This window comes from Oncorhynchus tshawytscha, linkage group LG29 (assembly GCF_018296145.1).
Source record: "Oncorhynchus tshawytscha isolate Ot180627B linkage group LG29, Otsh_v2.0, whole genome shotgun sequence".
Lineage (NCBI taxonomy): Eukaryota > Metazoa > Chordata > Actinopteri > Salmoniformes > Salmonidae > Oncorhynchus > Oncorhynchus tshawytscha.
In genome coordinates, this window is record NC_056457.1 from 7,166,604 (window position 1) to 7,188,782 (window position 22,179).

General features: G+C 43.5%; 1 protein-coding gene and 1 long non-coding RNA gene across 3 annotated transcripts in view; one reads left to right on the plus strand and one right to left on the minus strand.

The window, feature by feature from the left end:
- Positions 1 to 4,861: 4,861 nt before the first annotated feature.
- LOC112228020 (protein phosphatase 1 regulatory subunit 3G) lies at positions 4,862 to 7,566 on the plus strand. The gene has a single exon (XM_024393138.2). The coding sequence runs from the start codon at positions 4,984 to 4,986 to the stop codon at positions 5,824 to 5,826; it is 843 nt and encodes a 280-aa protein (XP_024248906.1). The 5' UTR covers positions 4,862 to 4,983; the 3' UTR covers positions 5,827 to 7,566.
- A 1,000-nt stretch (positions 7,567 to 8,566) lies between these two features.
- Positions 8,567 to 22,179, minus strand: part of LOC112228019 — a 110,238-nt gene continuing 96,625 nt past the window's right edge. For both annotated transcript variants that reach the window (XR_002949953.2, XR_002949952.2), the window contains one exon: positions 8,567 to 9,119. This is a non-coding gene — a long non-coding RNA (uncharacterized LOC112228019). The remainder of the gene's footprint in view (positions 9,120 to 22,179) is intronic.

Genomic DNA, 22,179 nt, shown 5'->3' on the forward strand with positions numbered 1-22,179 from the left:
GCTGTTTAGGCTAAACTAGCTAACTATAGCTGCATTCAATAGCTAAGTGAACGTTTATAAAAAAAATACAACCAAATATAGCTAACTGTCTCTCTTTTGCTACTCCTTAATTTTGGAAGAAATGTATTGTTTCAAAACTGTTCAACTATGTCTTTCTCTTAGACAACTACTCACCACATTTTATGCACTGCAGTGCTAGGTAGCTGTAGCTTTATTCTCTGATCTTTTGATTGGTTGGACAACATGTCAGTTCATGCTGCAAAAACTCTGATAGGTTGGAGGACATCCTCCGGAAGTTGTATTAATTACTGTGTAAGTCTATGGACGGGGGTGAGAACCATGAGCCTCCTAGGTTTGTATTGAAGTTAATGTACCCAGAGGAGGACAGAAAGTAGCTTTCCTTCGGCTACACCATGGTGCTACCCTACAGAGTGCTGCTGAGGCTACTGTAGACCTTCATTGCAAAAAAAGTGTTTTAATCAATTATTTGGGGACATGAGTGTCGCCAATATTTAATCTATTTTTACCTCAAAAGGATAACTTTTTAAATGTTTTACTATTTTTGTTTTTATGAAATTCACTGAGGATGGTCCTTTTCTGAGGACCCTCCACTGCTTGAGGTGTACTTACTTGTGATTATTGTGTACCTACAAAGTACTTTACCCATTCTGACAATCTCATCGTCAGCTTCTGAAAGCGCCATTTAAGTGGGGAAAAACACACTAATACACCACAGAGTACATATCTGTAATATCTACATAAGTACACGGTTGTCACTAGTTCTTAAACAGGATTTAGCTATTTAGAGTGAAGTGTAACCTGAGCAATTCCTATATATAATTACTTATTAATCATTACCAAGTGAAAATATCTACAAACAAAAGACAAGCTTCTACTTTAAGTCAACTTTATTGCCACATGTAAACAGACCTTACATTTCTTACAGAATAATAAGGATTTTTATTGTTAGATTCATAATTTGATTAATTAGATTAAGCAAATATACAGTGCATTCGGAAACTATTCAGACCCCTTGACTTTTTCCACACTTTGTTACATTACAGCGTTCTGAAATGGGTTAAATCATTGTGTTTCCTCATCAATCTACACACAATACCCCATAATGACGAAGGTTTTTAGACATTTTTGCTAATTTATTCAAAATAAAAACAGAAATATCTTATTCACATAAATATTCAGACCCTTTGCCATGAGACTCGAAATTGAGCTCAGGTGCATCCTGTTTGCATTGATCATCCTTGAGATGTTTCTACAACTTGATTGGAGTCCACCTGTGGTAAATTCAATTGATTGGACATGATTTGGAAAGGCGCACACCCGTCTGTATAAAGTCCCACATTTGACAGTACATGTCAGAGCAAAAACCAAGTCATGAGGTGAAGGGAATTGTCCGTAGATCTACGAGACAGGATTGTGTCGAGGCACAGATCTGGGGAAGGGTAGCAAAACATTTCTGCAGTATTGAAGGTCCCCAAGAACACAGTGGTTATTATTCTTAAATGGGAGAAGTTTGGAACCACCCTTCATAGAGTTGGCTGAGCAATTGGGGGAGAAGGGCCTTGGTCAGGGAGGTGACCAAGAACCCAATGGACACTCTGACATGGCTCCAGAGTTCCTCTGTGGAGATGGGAGAATCTTCCAGAAGGACAACCATCTCTGCAGCACTCCACCAATCAGGCCTTTACAGTAGAGTGGCCAGACGGAAGCCACTCCTTAGTAAAAAGCACATGACAGCGCGTGTGCATTTTGCCAAAAGGCACCTAAAGACTCTCAGACCATGAGAAACAAGATTCTCTGGTCTGATGAAACCAAGATGGAACTCTTTGGCCTGAATGCCAAGTGTCACATCTGGAGGAAACCTGGCACCATCCATACAGTGAAGCATGGTGGAGGCAGTATCATGCTGTGGGGATCTTTTTCAGCGGCAGGGACTGGAAGACAAGTCAGAATAGAGGGGGAAATGAATGGAGCATTGTACAGAGAGATCCTTGATGAAAATTTGCTCCACATTGCTCAGGATCTCAGACTGGGGTGAAGGTTCACCTTTCAACTGGACAACGATCCTAAGCACAAGGCCAAGACAACATAGGAGTGGCTCCGGGACAAGTCTCTGAATGTCCTTGTGTGGCCCAGCCAGAGCCCGGACTTGAACCCGATCGATCGTACATCTCTGGAGAGACCTGAAAATCTCTGTGCAGCGATGCTCCTCTTCCAACCTGACAGAGCTTGAGAGGATCTGCAGAGAGAATGGGAGAAACTCCCAAAATACAGGTGTGCCAAGCTTGTAGCATCATACCCAAGAAGACTCGAGGCTGTAATCGCTGCCAAAGGCGCTTCAAAAAAGTACTGAGTAAAGGGTCTGAATATTTATGTAAATGTCATATTTCAGTTGAATATTTTTATACATTTGCAAAAATGTATAAAAAACAGTTTTCTTTGTCATTATGGGGTATTGTGTGTAGATTGATGTGTCGAAAAATCGATTTAATCCATTTTAGAATATGCTGTAACGTAACAAAGTGGAAAAAGTCCAGGGGTCTGAATACTTGTTTTATTTTTTTTATTTCACCTTTATTTAACCAGGTAGGCCAGTTGAGAACAAGTTCTCATTTACAACTGCGACCTGGCTAAGATAAAGCAAAGCAGTGTGACAAAAACAGCAACACAGAGTTACACATGGAATAAACAAACATACAGTCAATAACACAATAGAAAATCTGTATACAGTGTGTGCAAATTAAGTAAGGAAGTAAGGCAATAAATAGGCCATAGTGGCGAAGTAATTACAATTTAGCAATTAACACTGGAGTGATAGATGTGCAGATGTGTAAGTATAAATACGGGTATAAATACTGGTGTACAAAAGAGCAAGAAAAAATTACAACAAAAAAATATATATGAGGATGAGGTAGGTAGTTGGTTGGTGGATGGGCTATTTACAGATGGGCTGTGTACAGCTGCAGCGATCGGTGAGCTGCTCTGACAGCCGATGCTTGAAGTTAGTGAGGGAGATAAAAGTCTCCAACTTCAGTGATTTTTGCAATTTGTTCCAGTCATTGGCAGCAGAGAACTGGAAGGAAAGGCCAAAGGAGGTGTTGGCTTTGGGGATGACCAGTGAAATATACCTGCTGGAGCGCATGCTACGGGTGGGTGTTGCTATGGTGACCAGTGAGCTGAGATAAGGCGGAGCTTTACCTAGTGAAGACTTATAGATGACCTGGATCCAGTGGGTTTGGCGATGAATATGTTGCGAGGACCAGCCAACGAGCATACATGTCGCAATGGTGGGTAGTATATGGGGCTTTGCTGACAAACCGGATGGCACTGTGATAGACTACATCCAATTTGCTGAGTAGAGTGTTGGGGGCAATTTTAGTTAACATGCTGAGTGTCTCACGTAATACCCTTTGGGCATGGATAGCCTGAGAAATAGGTTCAGGGAAGATAAGACCATATAGCCCAGCTAACGTTAGCTAGCGAGTAGAGACCATAGCCCATTTGCCAGCTTCAGGTAGCTAGCTACACTGAACAAAAATATAAACGCAACATGCAACAATTTCAAAGATTTTACGAAGCTACAGTTGAAATAACGAAATCAGTCAATTGAAATAAATTCATTATGCCCTAATCTGGATTTCACATGACTGGGAATACAAATATGCCTGTTGGTCACAGATACATTTTTAAAAAGGAAGAGATGTGTGTCAGAAAACCAGTCAGTATCTGGTGCGACCACACTTTTGCCTCATGCGGCGTGACACACCTTCTTCACATAGAGTTGATCAGGCTGTGGAATGTGGTCCCTCTCCTCTTCAATGGCTGTGCAAAGTTGCTGGATATAGGCAGGAACTGGAAAACGCTGTCGTACACGTCGTTCCAGAGCATCACAAACATGCTCAATAGTTGACATGTCTGGTGAGTTACACAGGCCATGGAAGAACTCAGACATTTTCAGCTTCCAGGAATTGTGTACAGATCCTTGCGACATGCATTATCATGTTGAAACATGAGGTGATGGCGGCGGATTAATGGCATGACAATGGGCCTCAGGATCTCGTCATGGTATCTCTGTGCATTCAAATTGCCATCGATAAAAAGTAATTGTGTTCATTGTCCGTAGCTTAAGACTGACCATACCATGACCCCGCTGCCACCATGGGGCACTCTGTTCAAAACATTGACATCAGCAAACCGCAGTACCACACGATGCCATACAGCTGTCTTCCATCTGCCTGGTACAGATGAAACCGGGATTCGTTGTGAACCCGTTTTTGCCATGAGGCCTATTGCATAGTTGTGTCAATGAGGTGGTCGGTTTTCAACTGATTTACACGTATCACGTGGTTTGTGCAGGCTGAAATATGGTGCATCTGGATGCTATCGGATAAAATGTTTACATTTGTAACAAGCACTGTAATAAGCAACAATTGTACTTACAGACTACAATTACTACCAGTTACATATTGTTAATACAGTGTAACTATGCATTATTTTAGTTAATTACAATACTTGCTAGTGTAATTAATTATGTTTTTTACACTGTAATAAGGACCCCCTAAAATGAAATGTTAACAAAAAGGTATGCAAGGTTATTTGAAAGAGTTTGAGTGTCGCCAATTTAGGTGTATTTTATTCACCAAATTATATGTATCCTATATGTTGGCATAAAACAGTCATTTGTTTATAGTGAATATTGAAAATGACTTATTGATAATGAATATTTCGATGACTTTGTAGCCTAATAACGCGCTCCTGCGCGCTGGGCAGGTGAGCTGTTGTTTGTAAACTTGAATTAGGCCTACGTTGCAATGACGTGTTACAATGACGCTGAATACAGCAATAGGCAGTTAGTTGTATGATGAGCTTTTAAGTGGGCGTATCACTCTTAAGTGAAAAGTTCCATCGAGAATCTAAACTCCCGGAACTGTTCCGGTGCATATCCATAACGTACGCATAGCCGATATGTCCGATTCAGCCCTCCTGCGTGATTCCAAGCAGTGTTCTCCAAATTCAGGGGGAACCATGCTATCAGGGAGTGAAGATGAGCCAACGGAGAATGGTGACGAGGACTTGGAAGATGGCTTAATCCTACCACCAGAAATGTATAAGAAAGACAGGAGAAGGGCGAAATCTCTGCCCGCATATCCGGAGCAGGCTATGCTTTTTGAAGAAATAGCCAACAACGGCCGAAAACGGGTGAAGTTCGCAGACTCCATGGGGCTTGATTTAGCAAGCGTGAAGCACTTCAGCACAGCAGAAGACCCGAAAATCCCTTCCAAGGTTTTGTCGAGATTGCAGAGCTTTCTCCCTCAACCACAGGACCGAGAGTATACAATCGGGGACCTGTGCGTAAACTTTAAATCTACCTTGACCATGAACCGTCTTATCCCAACTTTCAAGATGCCAGTTGAGGCTGATGATTTTGAAACCAAGGTATTGCAGCGGCACGTCCACCTGGAGAAGGTGACCATCACTCAGTTTGACATCCGTGGGCAGATTCGGACGAATACTCAAAACTGTTGCAAGAGGGAAGTTGGTGTGAGGTACACATTCAACGAGTGGCTCTCTTTCGTGAACGCGCAGGCGATACCCATGCCTTTCGATGAGAATACAGTCGGTGAGCGCTACACATTTACCATGTACACACCTCCATTCCTAGACCCATCTTCCTCTGTGCACTTCGCCGTGTACACCAGGAATGACCAGGGCGAGTTTTGGGATAACAACCATGGACAAAACTATACCTTGAAGTATCACTGTGCAGGTATGCCGACCTACGAGAGCGCAGCATTCCATGCCACCTGAAATTCGCCGTTACGCACGTGCGTAAAGATGGTGTCGCTCAACCAGGTCTCTTATGAAGTTGTTCTCCATCACGTGGATTGATATATACTTTTCAGTGAAGTGAATGTATTTTCGTCTTGCTCTCCGAGACCACCGTTTTGTTATCAAGGTGTTCATGTGTTCATCATGATTGTTATGATGTTAGGCCGACGACTGTACCATCCTTCTTTAAAGTAAAACATGGAGTTGCCAAGTTTGCCTCTGTCCAATTGTGTCTTCTGTTCTGGAATGGCATTTAATGGCACAAGAATTTACAATAATAGTCGTTGGACTGATTTGCAGTTAGATCTCATTTTCTGAAATGAGGAAGTCAACAAATCAGGACCCATGGATGGACTGATGAACATTTCTCAGCTACACTGCCAATGGGGTTTACACAGACCCGAGACTACACAGACACGGGACCATACTAAAATACTTTAAATTAGGCATTTTAGGATACATGATACACAGTACATCTCATATCCAAGAGGACTTCAACCTGTTCTACATCACATTTGCCTATAATGTCGTCAAATCAGGAGAGCTATCTTACTGTGCTGAGTTGTGGATTCAGTTCAGTCATTTATAGGAATTGTGTTGTGTTATTCATTTTCATGATTTTGCTAAAACTTGTGGTACCCTATTTCCTATAGATAGCACTACTTTTGACTGAATGGAAGGGCTGGTCAAAAGTAGTATACTTTAAAGGGAATAGTGTACCATTTCAGACATTGCCTTTGATTCAGAGCCCAGAATAATGCAGAGTATGAACATGTGTGATTTATCCAAGTCATAATGCCATCATGGGAAGCAACATCTGTCAAAGAGTTCTCTGCCATGAAATATATGATTTCTTGTTTATACTCCCCTGGGCACAGAGGAATGATTAACGAGCAATCTGTCTGTCATATTAGTGTGCGTGGCTACTCAGTGAACAGCTTGATCAAATGGTCTGATGCAGCAAGTCCATGGAACATGATGCACAAAACGTGTTTACTGCTCTGTAGAGCATTGGTTTCCCAGTGTTGTTAACAGCATTTCTGTCCCAATTACAGCTATGACTGCATTATATATATTCTACATGTTATGTTTGGGGGTCCTAATAGTTATCAACAACTGTATATTACAAAGCATACATTATACATCTACGTAGCTATAAAGTCATACAATAGGCCCATTACAATATTCTGTAATACAGTTGTTTAATGTAAAACATATCTGTTGACATTATGACATCCATACAATTATATAGGATCTGTATATCACCTTATCAAAACTCCTCCACTGCTTTCTCTACAATCAGAACATTCAGAGGGTGTTTGTAATACTGTTGATGGGTATGTGAGCAGCACACGACTGATGCCAGTGATGTTACTTCCCTTGTTTGGCCTGTCATGTACCCTTTAATAAAATACTACATGGTGGCTGTCAGGTTGTTGTCCCATACCTGTCCCCTGACCAAAGTTCAAGAGACAAATCAGCAAATCACGTGGAGCTGTTTACTCTGTCAACAGAGAATGCCTAGTTTCTAGGCTTCAGCTCTGCAGTGATCTCCCCGGGCAATATCCACACAGGCCTGGGTTCAAATACTATTTGAAATCATTTAGAATAGTTTTAGCACCCAGGTCTGGCGTCCGGACAACATCCATGCTGATGGAGCGTGTACTCGTTCATGTAACTGTTCAGTCGGTCTCAGAATCTTGGGGCTACTGAACTGAATGTAAAAATAGACTATAGACAATGTGAAAATGCAAAGTTAACCCCAATCTTAAATGGTACATGCATGTATGTTGATGTAACGGTAACATGATATGGTGACATTATAACCTTGGGATTCATGCACTGTACATGCCATCAACTGGGCTATTGAATATCAACCAATAAAATAGACCACATTTTCAAATGCAGAATCCTCTTTTTTTTCTTCCAACAGTACATGACATATTGAAAATGATTATAAACTGTCCTTATCAAGTATCCTTTCATATTATTCAAATGCCGTCAGTCCCAGTTGTCTTACAGTGATGCCTCCTGGGTTTAAATACTATTTCAAATCTTTCAAATACTTTTGAGTGTTCGCGCTAGCCTGCCTGGAGTACTAGATGTTCGAGGCTTGCCATTTGGGACTGTTCTATTGGATAAAGTATAAAGTATTTCAAACAGTATTTGAACTCAGATCTCCTCCCCTTGATGTTCATGTATTTCAAATCGGCCTTTGTTGATCACCCTAAAACGCTGATCAGAAGCAGAAAATATATTTAGAGAGGGACCTCTGGGGGAGCTTTCAACTTTGACTCTTATTTGTTGAGTAATATGATCTTTACACCCGTCTCGATCGAGTACTAGGCCACTGCTCATTCAAAACAAACAAAAGGGGCAATTTTTTTTTAGAACAGGTGGCCTTGTGGGATACATTCACCCTCTTACCCAACCTGGATTTCAAATAGACAATATCATCCAATTCCATTATTATTGGCCATTGCATATTATTATTCTGCTGGTATAATGTGTTGTGATGCAGATTTAATGCATTATAACACTTATGGTAGAATAATAATATATGCCATTTAACAGTTGCTTTTATGTAAAGCAACTTAGTCATGCCTGCATACAATGTTACGTATGAGTGGCCCCAGCAGGAATCGAACCAATGACCCCTGGTGTTGCAAGTGCCATGCTCTACTGACTGAGTCATGACTGAAGAATAGAGAGACAGTAATTCAATTCAGATATGCATATCTTTAATCCATTTATATACCATCTTACATTACGACAAATCATACAATACAATACAATTAAAAGACTGGCAAAAATATAACAAAGAAATCAAGGCTGTCTGTACGCTCTCTGTTGCACTGTTACGGCTCACAAAAGAAACGTGAAAAGCGAAATACACTATGGTGAAGAGAGGGTATATAGTGACCAAGAACAATAGTTATGTAATCGACGCAGGACAGTTGACCAGTCCGAAATCAACCAACCCCTCACCTCTTCCCTATTCCCACCTCGTAGATCTGTATTATACTTTGAATCTAGTTGCCTCCCACAATGCTTTCCCCCATATCCATCCAAAGGTTGCGGGAAATTAAGCTTCCGCGTGGAAAGTGAAGTTAGGTTGAGGTTCGGTGCTCCGTCTGCCATGGTCTCTTAGACATCGTTTCCTATCGTTTTAAGGCAGTCCATTACTGCCCCAATGCCCATCAGAGGCTCCTCTTTGACCCCTACCCCTCAACGATAGTCTTCTGGGTCAGGTACAGCTTACCTATGGTCACCTGTGGATGAGAAACAAAAAGTCCACAATTTGATATGTTGTTCTTCATATAGAGATGTGTTACGGTAAGTTGTGTTGGAAATCTAAACAAATGGGTTGTAAAAACTGGTTAATTTTGTAAATTCACGTCACTTTATAGGGAGCATTTGTGTGCCAAAAAATACTGTAAATACTTGGCTGGTGAGGATGTCAGACAACTAAGACTTCATTTCCCCACAACATTTCAGTGATTCAGATAAATACTGTGGGGGAGACTATGTGTAACAGATCAATATTGAACTGTAACCCTGGGAGCAAAGCTCAGCTCATCCATACTACAAGTTACAACAGTGACCGACAGTATCAATATCTGGTGACCTGTTCTGACAGTCCGCTGTGAAATTGGAAGAGACAGTCCGGACTCCTCATGAGTGCACATTAGATACATGTTCAATCTGTTTAAATGTGCTGCCAGTTCAACAGTTCAGATTCAAATGCATTTCTTGCACTTGCATATAATGCACGGATTCATGACAGTCACCAGCTATTGCAAATATCAAGATTCAACTATCATGGTCTATCCTACACACACAGCCTTTGCTGTTAAGTGTTAAGTTGTTCACAGCTTTTAACTCTTATCAGCACTCAGTACACATACTGCACACACACACACACAAACACACACACACACAAAAAACTGCTGTATCGACAGAACCAAAGCAGCCCATCCATCTCTCCCCCCTTGCAAACACTTTCTTGACTGACACCGGGGCTAAACCTAACATATGGCTTTGGCATTAAAGACACCTCAAAGTGAGTCAAGGAAGCCATTGGTTAAAAGCCTGGCTTGTAAAGTGCGGCAAATTGTTGCCCCCGCGGGAAAAGGGAAAAAGCAGAAGTGAGAGAGAGAGGGGAGAGCGACGGTCAAAAGATGCAAGGTCAGCTAAGGCTGCGCCCGTTCATTTCTCAAAGAGATGGCTCAGCAAAGAGGAGCATTAAGATCCATTTCGCCGAGCCCCCGCCCCTGTGTAAATATGTCCCGCGTCCTGTTGACATGGGCCATCCGTCAGAACCCCCTACGGCTGCCTTTAAAAAGAGCCACAGCCAGAACAGGGAGCACAGCCATCTACTGTATGTGGACATATAAACCAACCAGCCTTGTAACTGTATATCACAGTGTATACCCCCCCCCCAGCTTTAAAAGAGCAGGGAGTACTGCAGTGTTGTCCTCCCCCACCAGAGTGGCTTGTTCACAATTTTGATGCCAAAGGGCCTTGGTGTTATTTTAGGAGGTCTTTCCCTGGACATTAAAATATCTGTTCAACTGTATAAAGGCCTGGGTCCTGGTTAGGATTGTGTTCTGTGCTCCATTTTTGCCATTTTGTAGTATGGGACCGGTATAAGAACCCATTCTTGATTGCATATTGAACGCTAGTTCAATATCATGTTTTAACCAAGACAGCACAGGCTTTGCTGTGTGTGATAAAACTATACGTTCATCTGGTATGTGCTGTGCTGCTCAGTGTATTATTTATGACTGACTGCTCGGGCGGGTGACAAGGAAAAAAAAAAAACTTGTCTTTTTTTCATTCGCCCAGCACTCTGCATCTCTCTCTCTCTCTATTGCACACTATCACGCTTGCATTATTTCGCACAAGTCTACACACGCCTGTTTCTCACCACCGTCGTTTGCTGGGCTTCTCTCCGACGTGGGCATTGAATAGTGAGAGCACACCCAAAAGCGGACCACTGTTACGCTTTCTTAATGGACAGAGTACAATAGGTTCATGGCATAGCGGATTCTCATACTAGAGAAGGGGCAATCACCAACCTATTCCTTATATACTTTTGACCAGGACCTTTCATAGGGAATAGTGTGAGATTTCAGACTCAGACTTGCCAAGTCTACCCTCTATGCTCTTACCCTTGCCCTGTGTCATCCCTACAGTGTTTCAACCTCATGCCCTTTTACAGTGTGCCAGTCCAGCAGTGCTACTTGCCCGGGGGCCAATGTGGAGTGGCAATGCAGATCTCTTTTTCCTTGACATCAGCAGGGCATGGGGATGGCAGGCACCCCAGGGGGGCACCTGTGTTCTCACAGATAAACTGCAGTCAGGCAGACAGGCAGTCGGGCGGGCATGCCCTCGCCCTTCAGCTCCTACATCAGTTGCAGCAGATATTCTTCTCCTTTGCCCATACCTCAGGGTTAAACCTGCTCTGTCTGGATACAAATTGCCAGTAAGCACTGGGTATAGATCTAGAATCAGCTTACCCTCTTCCGATTTCAACCTTAATCATTAGCCACATCTAGGATCAATCGTAACCTTTAGTATTAGTAGGCACATATCTAGAATCCGTTTTCCCTCCACCAATCGCAACCTTCGCTATTAGCATGCACAGATCTAAGATCATTGTCCTGCCCCAATCCAATCCTGAACCATTAATCACAGATCTAGGATCACTTTGCCCTCCTCCAATCCTAACAATTGCTGATCAGTCTAGGGGCAACTGCGTTTGACTTATACAAACCAACCCACCACACACTAGTTCCATCCCAATAGTACCCGTTGCTGCTTCAACAGTATAGTCATTTGGGTGTACGTGCGTTTGTTACAGCCTTTATGTAGATTTCACTATTCGGGTGGCACAAAACAAATCTTCTGGTAAATACCACAACCACCACCGCAGATCATTTGTGTACTGTGCTTAAAACTATATTTACAGGTGATACCATTGCGATTTAAAATGGAGACATGTTCCCGAGACAGACAGAGGACACTCTTTATAGGTTTTTATTTAGCAGTGCTATTTCTCGAGGTGAAGAACATGATACGGTGTGGGGAATACGGTGTGGGGAACCGTTATCTCGTTAAACTCACACGCATTTCCCGACCTCCTAGTGCTTTTTCTATATTTAATCTCCTCGCGGCTGGTGCGAGGCCAGATGTTTCCAGCGAATTTCAAAGACGTGTGAACAGCTGGTTGCGTGTCAAACAGGGAAGACTTTTGAAGGGCGAAAGAGAGAGAAGGTGGGGGAGAAGAGAAAGAGGCGGGTAAGGGAGAAGGAGAGAGAGCGAGAGAGGTGAAATGCATCGTTCCCTCCCCCGCTAGAATACCAATTCCTTATCTGACAAAGTTTGTACCATAGTTTGTACCATATTGCTCTCACCGATCAACATCAGCAAACTCCTCAGGGAAAGAAGGAAGGAAGGAATGGAAGGATGCCCTTGGTCGTATTGGAACGGGGCCCATCCTTCAGCCTGGCTGATTGTCCCCTCCTCTCAACCTGTCCAGGGTTGCCACAACTAGTAGTATCTCTACATTCTGACACTCCCCCTCTAATGAGCCAGTGCTGTCAATACACACCTCAATTAGGTGAATAAACGTGTGTGTATGCCTGTCCTCTGTGGTGCCATTAGAATCCGCCCCAATTTACATGGCAGACCATACGGGTTGGGAAAGCCATCTGAAGTAGGGTTGTCACGATAGTCAGCTGGTAAAAAAAACTGACTTAATTTCTTGAGGAAATTAGTCCTAATGTTATGGGGGGAAAAAAACACTGTATGTTGACTTAGTGTCACATTTGCTTATTTTACAAGCTAAAGCACACACTATGTCATAAAGCAGGTTCTTAAAGTGGCAAAGAGTGAAGTCTACTTTGTGTTTTCTATTTTGCCATGGAAAATCAAATATCATAGTACGGCGGTACCATATACTCTAATCTGAAGCAAGCTTGTTGGGAGCAGGCCTGCAACCACAGGGTTGCTGGCTCCTTGTCCTAAAATCTGCTGCTGTTGTGCCTTTGAGGATGGCACTTAACCCCTAAACAGCATCTGACCCTGTGCTTCAACGTGTGTGTGTGTGTGTGTGTGTGCTGACAAATCTCTGTCCTGTGACAATAGACGATAAAGCAATCTTCTTCTACCCATTGAATGTCAACAAAGCGACCCCATTCCAAGACAAAGCCTACGTGGAAAAAGTTATCCCCCCGTTGGACAAAAAATATACAGTGGGGCAAAAAAGTATTTAGTCAGCCACCAATTGTGCAAGTTCTCCCACTTAAAAATATGAGAGAGGCCTGTAATTTTCATCATAGGTACACTTCAACTATGACAGACAAAATGAGAAAAAAATCCAGTAAATCACATTGTAGGATCTTTAATGAATTTATTTGCAAATTATGGTGGAAAATAAGTATTTTGTCACCTACAAACAAGCAAGATTTCTGGCCCTCACAGACCTGTAACTTCTTCTTTAAGAGGCTCCTCTGTCCTCCACTCGTTACCTGTATTAATGGCACCTGTTTGAACTTGTTATCAGTATAAAAGACACCTGTCCACAACCTCAAACAGTCACACTCCAAACTCCACTATGGCCAAGACCAAAGAGCTGTCAAAGGACACCAGAAACAAAATTGTAGACCTGCACCAGGCTGGGAAGACTGAATCTGCAATAGGTAAGCAGCTTGGTTTGAAGAAATCAACTGTGGGAGCAATTATTAGGAAATGGAAGACATACAAGACCACTGATAATCTCCCTCGATCTGAGGCTCCACGCAAGATCTCACCCTGTGGGGTCAAAATGATCACAAGAACGGTGAGCAAAAATCCCAGAACCACACGGGGGGACCTAGTGAATGACCTGCAGAGAGCTGGGACCAAAGTAACAAAGCCTACCATCAGTAACACACTACGCTGCCAGGGACTCAAATCCTGCAGTGCCAGATGTGTCCCCCTGCTTAAGCCAGTACATGTCCAGGCTTGTCTGAAGTTTGCTAGAGAGCATTTGGATGATCCAGAAGAAATTGGGAGAATGTCATATGGTCAGATGAAACCAAAATATAACTTTTTGGTAAAAACTCAACTCGTCGTGTTTGGAGGACAAAGAATGCTGAGTTGAATCCAAAGAACACCATACCTACTGTGTATCATGGGGGTGGAAACATCATGCTTTGGGGCTGTTTTTCTGCAAAGGGACCAGGACGACTGATCCGTGTAAAGGAAAGAATGAATGGGGCCATGTATCATGAGATTTTGAGTGAAAACCTCCTTCCATCAGCAAGGGCATTGAAGATGATACGTGGCTGGGTCTTTCAGCATGACAATGATCCCAAACACACCGCCCGGGGCAACGAAGGAGTGGCTTCGTAAGAAGCATTTCAAGGTCCTGGAGTGGCCTGGCCAGTCTCCAGATCTCAACTCCATAGAAAATCTTTGGAGGGAGTTGAAAGTCCATGTTGCCCAGCAACAGCCCCAAAACATCACTGCTCTAGAGGAGATCTGCACGGAGGAATGGGCCAAAATACCAGCAACAGTGTGTGAAAACCTTGTGAAGACTTACAGAAAACGTTTGATCTCTGTCATTGCCAACAAAGGGTATATAACAAAGTATTGTGATAAACGTTTGTTATTGACCAAATACTTATTTGCCACCATACTTTGCAAATAAATTCATAAAAAATCCTACAATGTGATTTTCTGGATTTTTTTCTTCTCATTTTGTCTGGCATAGTTGACGTGTACCTATGATGAATATTACAGGCCTCTCTCATCTTTTTAAGTGGGAGAACTTCCACAATTGGTGGCTGACTGAATACTTTTTTGCCCCGCTGTACATATATATTTTTTAAATCAACAAATTGTCTAGGCCCAATGTCTGGCATGCAAACGAGTAACAACAAACAGCAAAAAGGCAGTATAACTCAGGGGAGACGGTTGCGCGAGCAAGACATGCAAGACAGTCAGTCAAGCCAAGAAACATGCTTGCTAGACTCAGACAGCCCACACAAATGCCTTGTTGTTGCCAGTGGCTTTTCAAACAGACATGTTTGATGTATCCAGTGGCTCCATTGAAACAAAATGATGTATATCTCAAATGTGACTTGTCTTGGTTAAATAAAAGATGCATCAATAAGTTCATATGTGATTTATATAGGAGGGTTAGTCTGGCCTTTGCTTGGAATTGTAGGCCTCCCTGAATGGGTGATGCTGTTGTGTGGTCATGTTTCAGCAGTACCACAAGAAGGCAGCAGTTACCTACTCAATCTGTGTAAGTCTCCTACTACTTCATTCTGTCGTTCACATTCTTTCCGTCTCCCTCTTATTCTCTGACGCACACACACGCGCACACACACACACACACACACACACACACACACACACACACACACACACACACACACACACACACTCACACTCACACACACACACACACGCGCATCCCGGTACGTGAGATGCATCCCGAGCCTCCAGAAAAACACACACAAACGGTTCTTTAAAATCCTCCAATGTGTGGCTGTGAAGCGGAGGGGGAGGGAAGGCGTGACTTGTTGCCGCTGTAGAAAGCAGGCGGCTGATGGCAAGGATGTCACACCGCGGATTCCCAACACGTGCACGCACGTCCACACACACTGTGCAAAGACAAGCAAACTGAAGACACAAACCTTTCAAACATGGCACTGTGATGTGATTGTACAGGAGAACCACACACACCATGCCACGCATCATGCCATGATCACATATGATCATGAAAACCCCACCAGTACACAGACAGAGAAAGGTACAAGAAGAAACAGAACCATGTTCAGTACATACAAACACTGTTCTCTCTGTAGTCACATGCTCGCATGCACGCGCACACACACACATTCCTCTCTCAACTCTCGGTTGGCTGGGAGAAAGGGGGAATCACGACTCAAACAACAGAAAGGCAAACAGAAAGACAAACAACGCAGCTTCCAGAGTTGAAGGTTAATGTTAGATTCCCTCTCTTTCACACAATTCGTGACTGCTTCTGTACCGAGCCTGGAGATCATCTCACACAACACACACACACACGCAAAACACACACACACACGCAAAACACACACACACAACACACACACACACACACACACACACACACACACACACACACACACACACACACACACACACACACACACAGGTTATTTATTATTCACAGCATTCAGTGTAACCTTAAAATAAGACTATGTGGTCTCTCAGCAAATAGAAGAGGCACATTATATTATTAGTGGAGAAGATACCGATAGATATTGGGAGATACCGGTATCGGGTGTCAGGCATGGGTGGTGTGTGTGTGCGTGGGGGGGTGGATGGAGGAGACCGATCAGAAGGTCAGGGAGGGATTAGGGATTCCCCTCTTCTAAGGGAAGCTCCTAACTAGAGTAATGAGGGCAGCTATGTTGGACTAGGTACGCCTCAACACCCTCTATACTACACGTTCCCTGTCCTCCTCATTATCCTCACTTCGAGTAAAGGGTGCCATTCCGTACGGTTGCCTCGTGTTCACCATTTTACCTCCAATCCAAATTGATGGAGTATAGAGCTTCACTGTCCAAACACTTATGGAGGGCTCTGTATCCATCTGTCTGTCCGTCTTGGAATGGTATTGTACTGATATACCCGACAAGACCGATTCTTGACAATACATAGTACTTTTACCAGGGGGATTTCAATATAGAGCTGGTAAGTGGTAACTGATACAGTATGAATCTCTAGTCATCATCAGAAGGTCATCAAAAAAACATTATGGTTTCAAGTAGGGACTATAAAAAGGTACGAAGCTGAATGGGAGAGCAGTCATCATTTACAAACCTAACATGCAGAATTCATAGTAGAATCATGTTCCTTAGAATCATGTCTCAAGGTAAAAAGCTATTTTTAATCCGACCACTTCACATTTAACAATGTGCAATAAGAGGATATCTTTATCACTGGGGTTGACTGCAGCACAGCGGAGTCCAAGGACCGTGTTACGCAATTTTAAATATTAATAGTAAGCGCTCCTTCAATCACTAACGCAAGATTCCAGCTAGAGTAGGGTTGCGTTCATTAGGCACTTAAATGGAAGAAAACCAAGTGAATCGGGAAGGTACTACCTGGACTTGTCCAATTAGAAACTTTTATTTTCATTTTCGGTTGTGAAATGTTTTAAAATGTTTCTGTTGTGTGCTTGTCTATTGATTTACAACCCAGGTGACTAAAACGTACAGACAAGATGGAGTCCACGGGTGAAAAGAGAATGGGAGAAAGATAGCTGGAGATGGGAACATAGAAAGAGAGAGAAACCCCAGACTTCAGTCAATTAAAAAGAGCGTTTTGCCTCCTACTGACAATTTTTGTGGAATAAACAGGCCCTGAAGAAAACTGAGTATAGCGTGTCAGATGTCGCTTGTCAGATCTCTCTCTCACAGAGATTTTGCACATCCTCAAGCTAGCTTTTCAGCAGGCGGTAAGCTGCGGGTAACACAGCCACAGAACATGAACAGATTTTTTATTTATATTTTTTTAAAGCAACTCAACTTGAGCGTATGTCTGTGTTTTTAAAAATATAAATAATAAACACGAGCTGGGGCTGGTTACGTTCTCAACAGCTTCTCAATCTCGTTTCAGTTTTTACTTTTGTTATCGCTCTCTCTCTCAAAACACACACTTTCTCTAAGTCACACACTGACACACATATAAACACACAAATGCACGCACACACCGCAAAGTCTTCTCACTACTCTGCAGCACAGCGCCTCTCTACAGGAGCGAATGCAACGAGAACCTCCCAGAGCGCCTTGATGGATTTCAGAGCGACAGGAGCCACGAAAGAGTAGAAGGGTGTAACATCATCACACGCAGCGGTTGGCCTTTTTGGACATCTATCCCCCTCCACCCGACCCTCCTTCATCCAGCTCCTGTGTCCCAGGAGTGGGGTTCTGGGACCTCTTTGATTCCAGTTTTCATCTACAGTTGCCGTAGGCACCATTGACTGTGGAGACAAGCCTTTGAAACCGGGGGAGAGCGATGCCCCCATTGTCCCCCAGCTAACTCTGCCCCTCATAGGGTTACATTAGCGCGCTGCGGCTCCACTGCACACAAAATGGCTGCCATCCACTCCCCTATATTAGTTACGGTATCTTCTCGGCCAGAAGTATGAAAAGACAGACACGATAGGTTAGCATGTGTGCGAATGGGAATGTGGGTAACTCAAATGAACGACACTACACGTCAGTGTCATGGCTCCCCGCGGTCAAGGGGGAGGAGTATCTCTTCTTATCTTCTTATTTCTTCCTGTCCATGTGGTGAGCTGTGGAAAGATTTCCCTCTTGATGGATAACAACAAACAAATTCATTCATATAGGTTAGTACACGTACAAAAGACCAAGTCAGTCAGAATGTAAGACTCCTATCACTGACCTTTTGGGAGGAGGAAAACACTACCGTACATTGACTTTCTTGTCAATGCTATCTTTTTTTTTGCGTTTGGGCCGGCGTGCGATTACAGTTCTCTGCTTTTACAAATGTACAGTAAAAAGCGGAGTGTGCAGTGGTTTTCTGACGGTCACAACCCTCTCCAATCTCCCTCTCCCACACACCACACACCCACACACACACACACACACACACACACACACACACACACACACACACACACACACACACACACACACACACACACACACACGCCTCTCATCTCTCTGCAGCGGTGGCATTCATTATAGTTTAATGATGTGTTTTTCATGGCCACGGGCCTGCCACTAGTTTTACTCATCGTTGTTGATGGTGTGCCGATGTTCAGTGCGTGTGTGTGTGTGTGCATGTGTGCGAGGCTGAGAACGTGGGTTAGTGATTCTGATGTCTTCATGGCTTGGTTTTCCGATGGCTAACAATATCTGTTTTAGGTCTGATAATGGAGGAAGGAGAGTGAGGAAGAGGGAGGAAGAGGAAGGGAGAGAGCTTGCCCTGATTTGTTATGGTGGTGCCCATATCACAGCAGCCTCGGGCACTCCTGTACAATTCAATACCTGGGTCCCCCTGCATTACCTCCTTCCTAACGTTTCGTATATCGCATCACGGCTATTTACTGAATCAAGGCTATTTTCAGGAGAGCCTCCAGCTACAAGACTTGGGCTGCATCACAAATGGCACCTATGCTCTATATAGTGCACTACGACAAAAAGTTGTACACTAAAAAAAAAGGGAATAGAGTGCCATTTGGGACGCTGACCTGGCTGGCGGTGGTTCCGTGTCCAGAGTACACACGTGCGGAGAGAAGCTCTCCACTGAGAGGAAAAGCAATGCAATGGGTCTCGTCTGCAAATGGAGAGTGTTGTTTGTTTTTGGGAGATAACGGAGGCCTAAGGCCATTAGAACTGCAGCATAACTGAACACACCTGTTGTTGTGGACAATGGCCCAGTAGAGTCCTTAGAACAAACACACAAGCATACACACACACACACCAGTTAACAGGTCTTCAGGTCTGCTTCACACTGCACACACTTGCAGGACTGAACAACGGCGATCGTTTCCCTTTTTCGAGGAATTTGTTCTCCCCGTGCCCGTAAACTACATATTAAAGTCACTGCTCTGTGGCTGGTTGCCAGTTGATGAATAATGAATTGCATATAAAACTGTTCTGAAATGACTCCCCACGTTGAAGCGCCTTTTAACAAGATATGCAATCTGTTAAGTTCCACCTCCACGCCGCTCTGAGTGCCGCAGTGATAAAGCCGATTTTATTAACGACCCAATCCCCGGCCCTGAAGGGGGGAGGGGGGGGGGGAGACGAACTTTCAGTTGGCGGCCAAATTTAAACAAAAACATATTTTTCGAGACCGATGTAGCATCACGCCCAACTAACTTTTTGCAGGCTGCATGAAAATGAGGGACACTATGCTAAACAAGCTAGCTCGTCTGTGTGTTTGTCGTCTAATTGGGCCCGCACGCATGCACGCATACACAAAGGCCATGGCCCAATAAGCTTTGCCTGATCAAACGACGGGAACCAATGAAATACCATTATGCCTAATTCGAATGAAGTCACCCTATCCGATTAGCTCTTGCCCGGTCTGACCACACCCAGTTAATAATGAGGTATAACCACGTCACCAAGATAAAAGTGGAGGTTCATTCAAGCTTCACCCCAATCAAAAGAGCTTTCTCCACATCCACACACGGGCTTTACTAAACTAATGAGCATGGCTTCTCCGCTATAGTGAGTGAGTGTGTGTATGTGTGTTTGGAGAACTGAGCTGTCTCTGCCTCATATCTCATCACAGAGAACACACATGCTCTAATTGGGGATGGTGAAGAGATGAAGACACCCCAGTGGCACCGTATGTGTGTGTGTGTGTGTGTGTTCATGGAGTTCCCTCAGCACCACTGTTCACACAGACTAGCTCTGATCCTTCGCTTCAGTCCACTGCACAGCACAGCATAGCGAAGAGTGCGGGTTAAAAATAGCTAGCCCAGTTAAACTCTCATTGTTCCCCAGCTCTCTTTCTGAGGCTCCTCATCTCCAGCCTCTTCTCATGTTTCTGTCTGAACAAAACTTATGTGGGAGTTTTGCTGCAGTGAGAGGTCTGGACTCGGTTGGGATCAAATTCCAGGGGACCAGGCACTGGCTTGGCGCACTGTCCCTTAAAAAGGGCTCCATCCATTTAAGTGAGCTCCATCCCCTTCAGTGGCTGTAATCAATAAGCACTTAGGGGCCACTGGCCGACAAGGCCTATCCAGCACAGCCAGGCCAGATGTAGGCGACTGGCTCTTGACTTGCTCTCTCAGAGCCGAAAGGCCATCTGATCCCAAGTGGGAGAGAGAAGGATGGAGAGAGAGAGAGAGAGAGAGAAGTGGAACAGAAAGAGAGAGGGCAAAAGGGAGAGAGAAGGGGGGAGGAAAAGGGAAAGAAATGGAGGAGTAGAACAACGGAGAGAGAAAACAAATGAGAGTAGGCTTATGTGAGAGACAGCAAAAGAGGGAGGGGAATGAGCAACACAATTAGAGCCAACCAAATCATGAGAAAACAAAAATATAATTCTTTCCATTGGGTCAAGTAACAAAAAAACAGATCAAACTAGAATGCTATTTGGCCTTAAACAGAGAGTACACAGTGGCAGAATACTTGACCACTGTGACTGGCCTAAACTTAAGGAAAGCTTTGACTATGTACAGACTCAGTGAGTATAGTCTTACAATTGAGAGAGTCTGTCGTAGGCAGACCTGGCTCTCAAGAGAAGACAGGCTATGTGCACACTGCCCACAAAATGAGCTGCACTTCCTAACCTCATCCAAAATGTATGACCTGTTGCCACAAGAAAAGGGCAATCAGTGAAACACAAACACCATTGTAAATACAACCCATATTTATTTTCCCTTTGTACTTTAACTATTTGTACATCGTTACAACACTGTATGTAGCCATAATATGACATTTGAAATGTCTTTGTTCTTTTGGAACTTTTGTGAGTGTAATGTTAACCGTACATTTTTTATTGTTTATTTCACTTTTGTTCATGATCTATTTCACTTGCTTTGGCAATGTAAACACATGTTTCCCATGCCAATAAAGCCATTTGAGAGAGCGAGAGATATGCAGACTGAAAGAATGAGAGAGAGAGAGAGAGATGAGCAGACCGAAAGAGATTGAGTGGCAGACTGAAGAGTGAGAGAGAGAGAGAGAGAGAGAGAGATAGGCAAAGAGTGGGAGAGAGCATGAGATGGGCAGATCGAAAGAGATGAAGAGAGAGAGCTAGGCAGACCAAAAGAGAGAGCGAGAGTGAGAGCGACAGGCAGACTCAACCTCAACCCAGAGTCTCTCAGAGCCTTCACATTCAGCCCACTAACACCTCTCTCAGACCACAGTAAAATCACAGTTTATCTGACAAGAGCGGAACCTAACCATGAAGCATCATGGCCCAATAAATGACATGCCACTAAACAGGCCTACAGATGGAGTGCAAACAGTACAGAAATCAAAAATAATAGATCATGAAAAATGGTCTGATAATGATTGCAAAAATCTAAGGAAGTCATTGAGAAATACATCTAATCAAAAACACAGAACCAGACAACAAAAATACACACCTTCAATATGGGGACACAATACAAACACACCCCAAGAACAAAAAAGGAACAGCACATTAGAAATTAGCTGGATGGAATTGAGGAACTGAGGAATCCATAGAATCAAACCACTTCTGGGAATTGGAATAAATTAAACAAACCACATGAGATATTGGCTATCCATAATGGTGATATGTGGAGAAATCACTTTGCAAACCTCTACAGCAATA

Bases quoted from the DNA above. Each gene is read 5' to 3' on its own strand.
- LOC112228020 (XM_024393138.2), top strand. From the start codon at position 4,984: ATGTCCGATTCAGCCCTCCTGCGTGATTCCAAGCAGTGTTCTCCAAAT.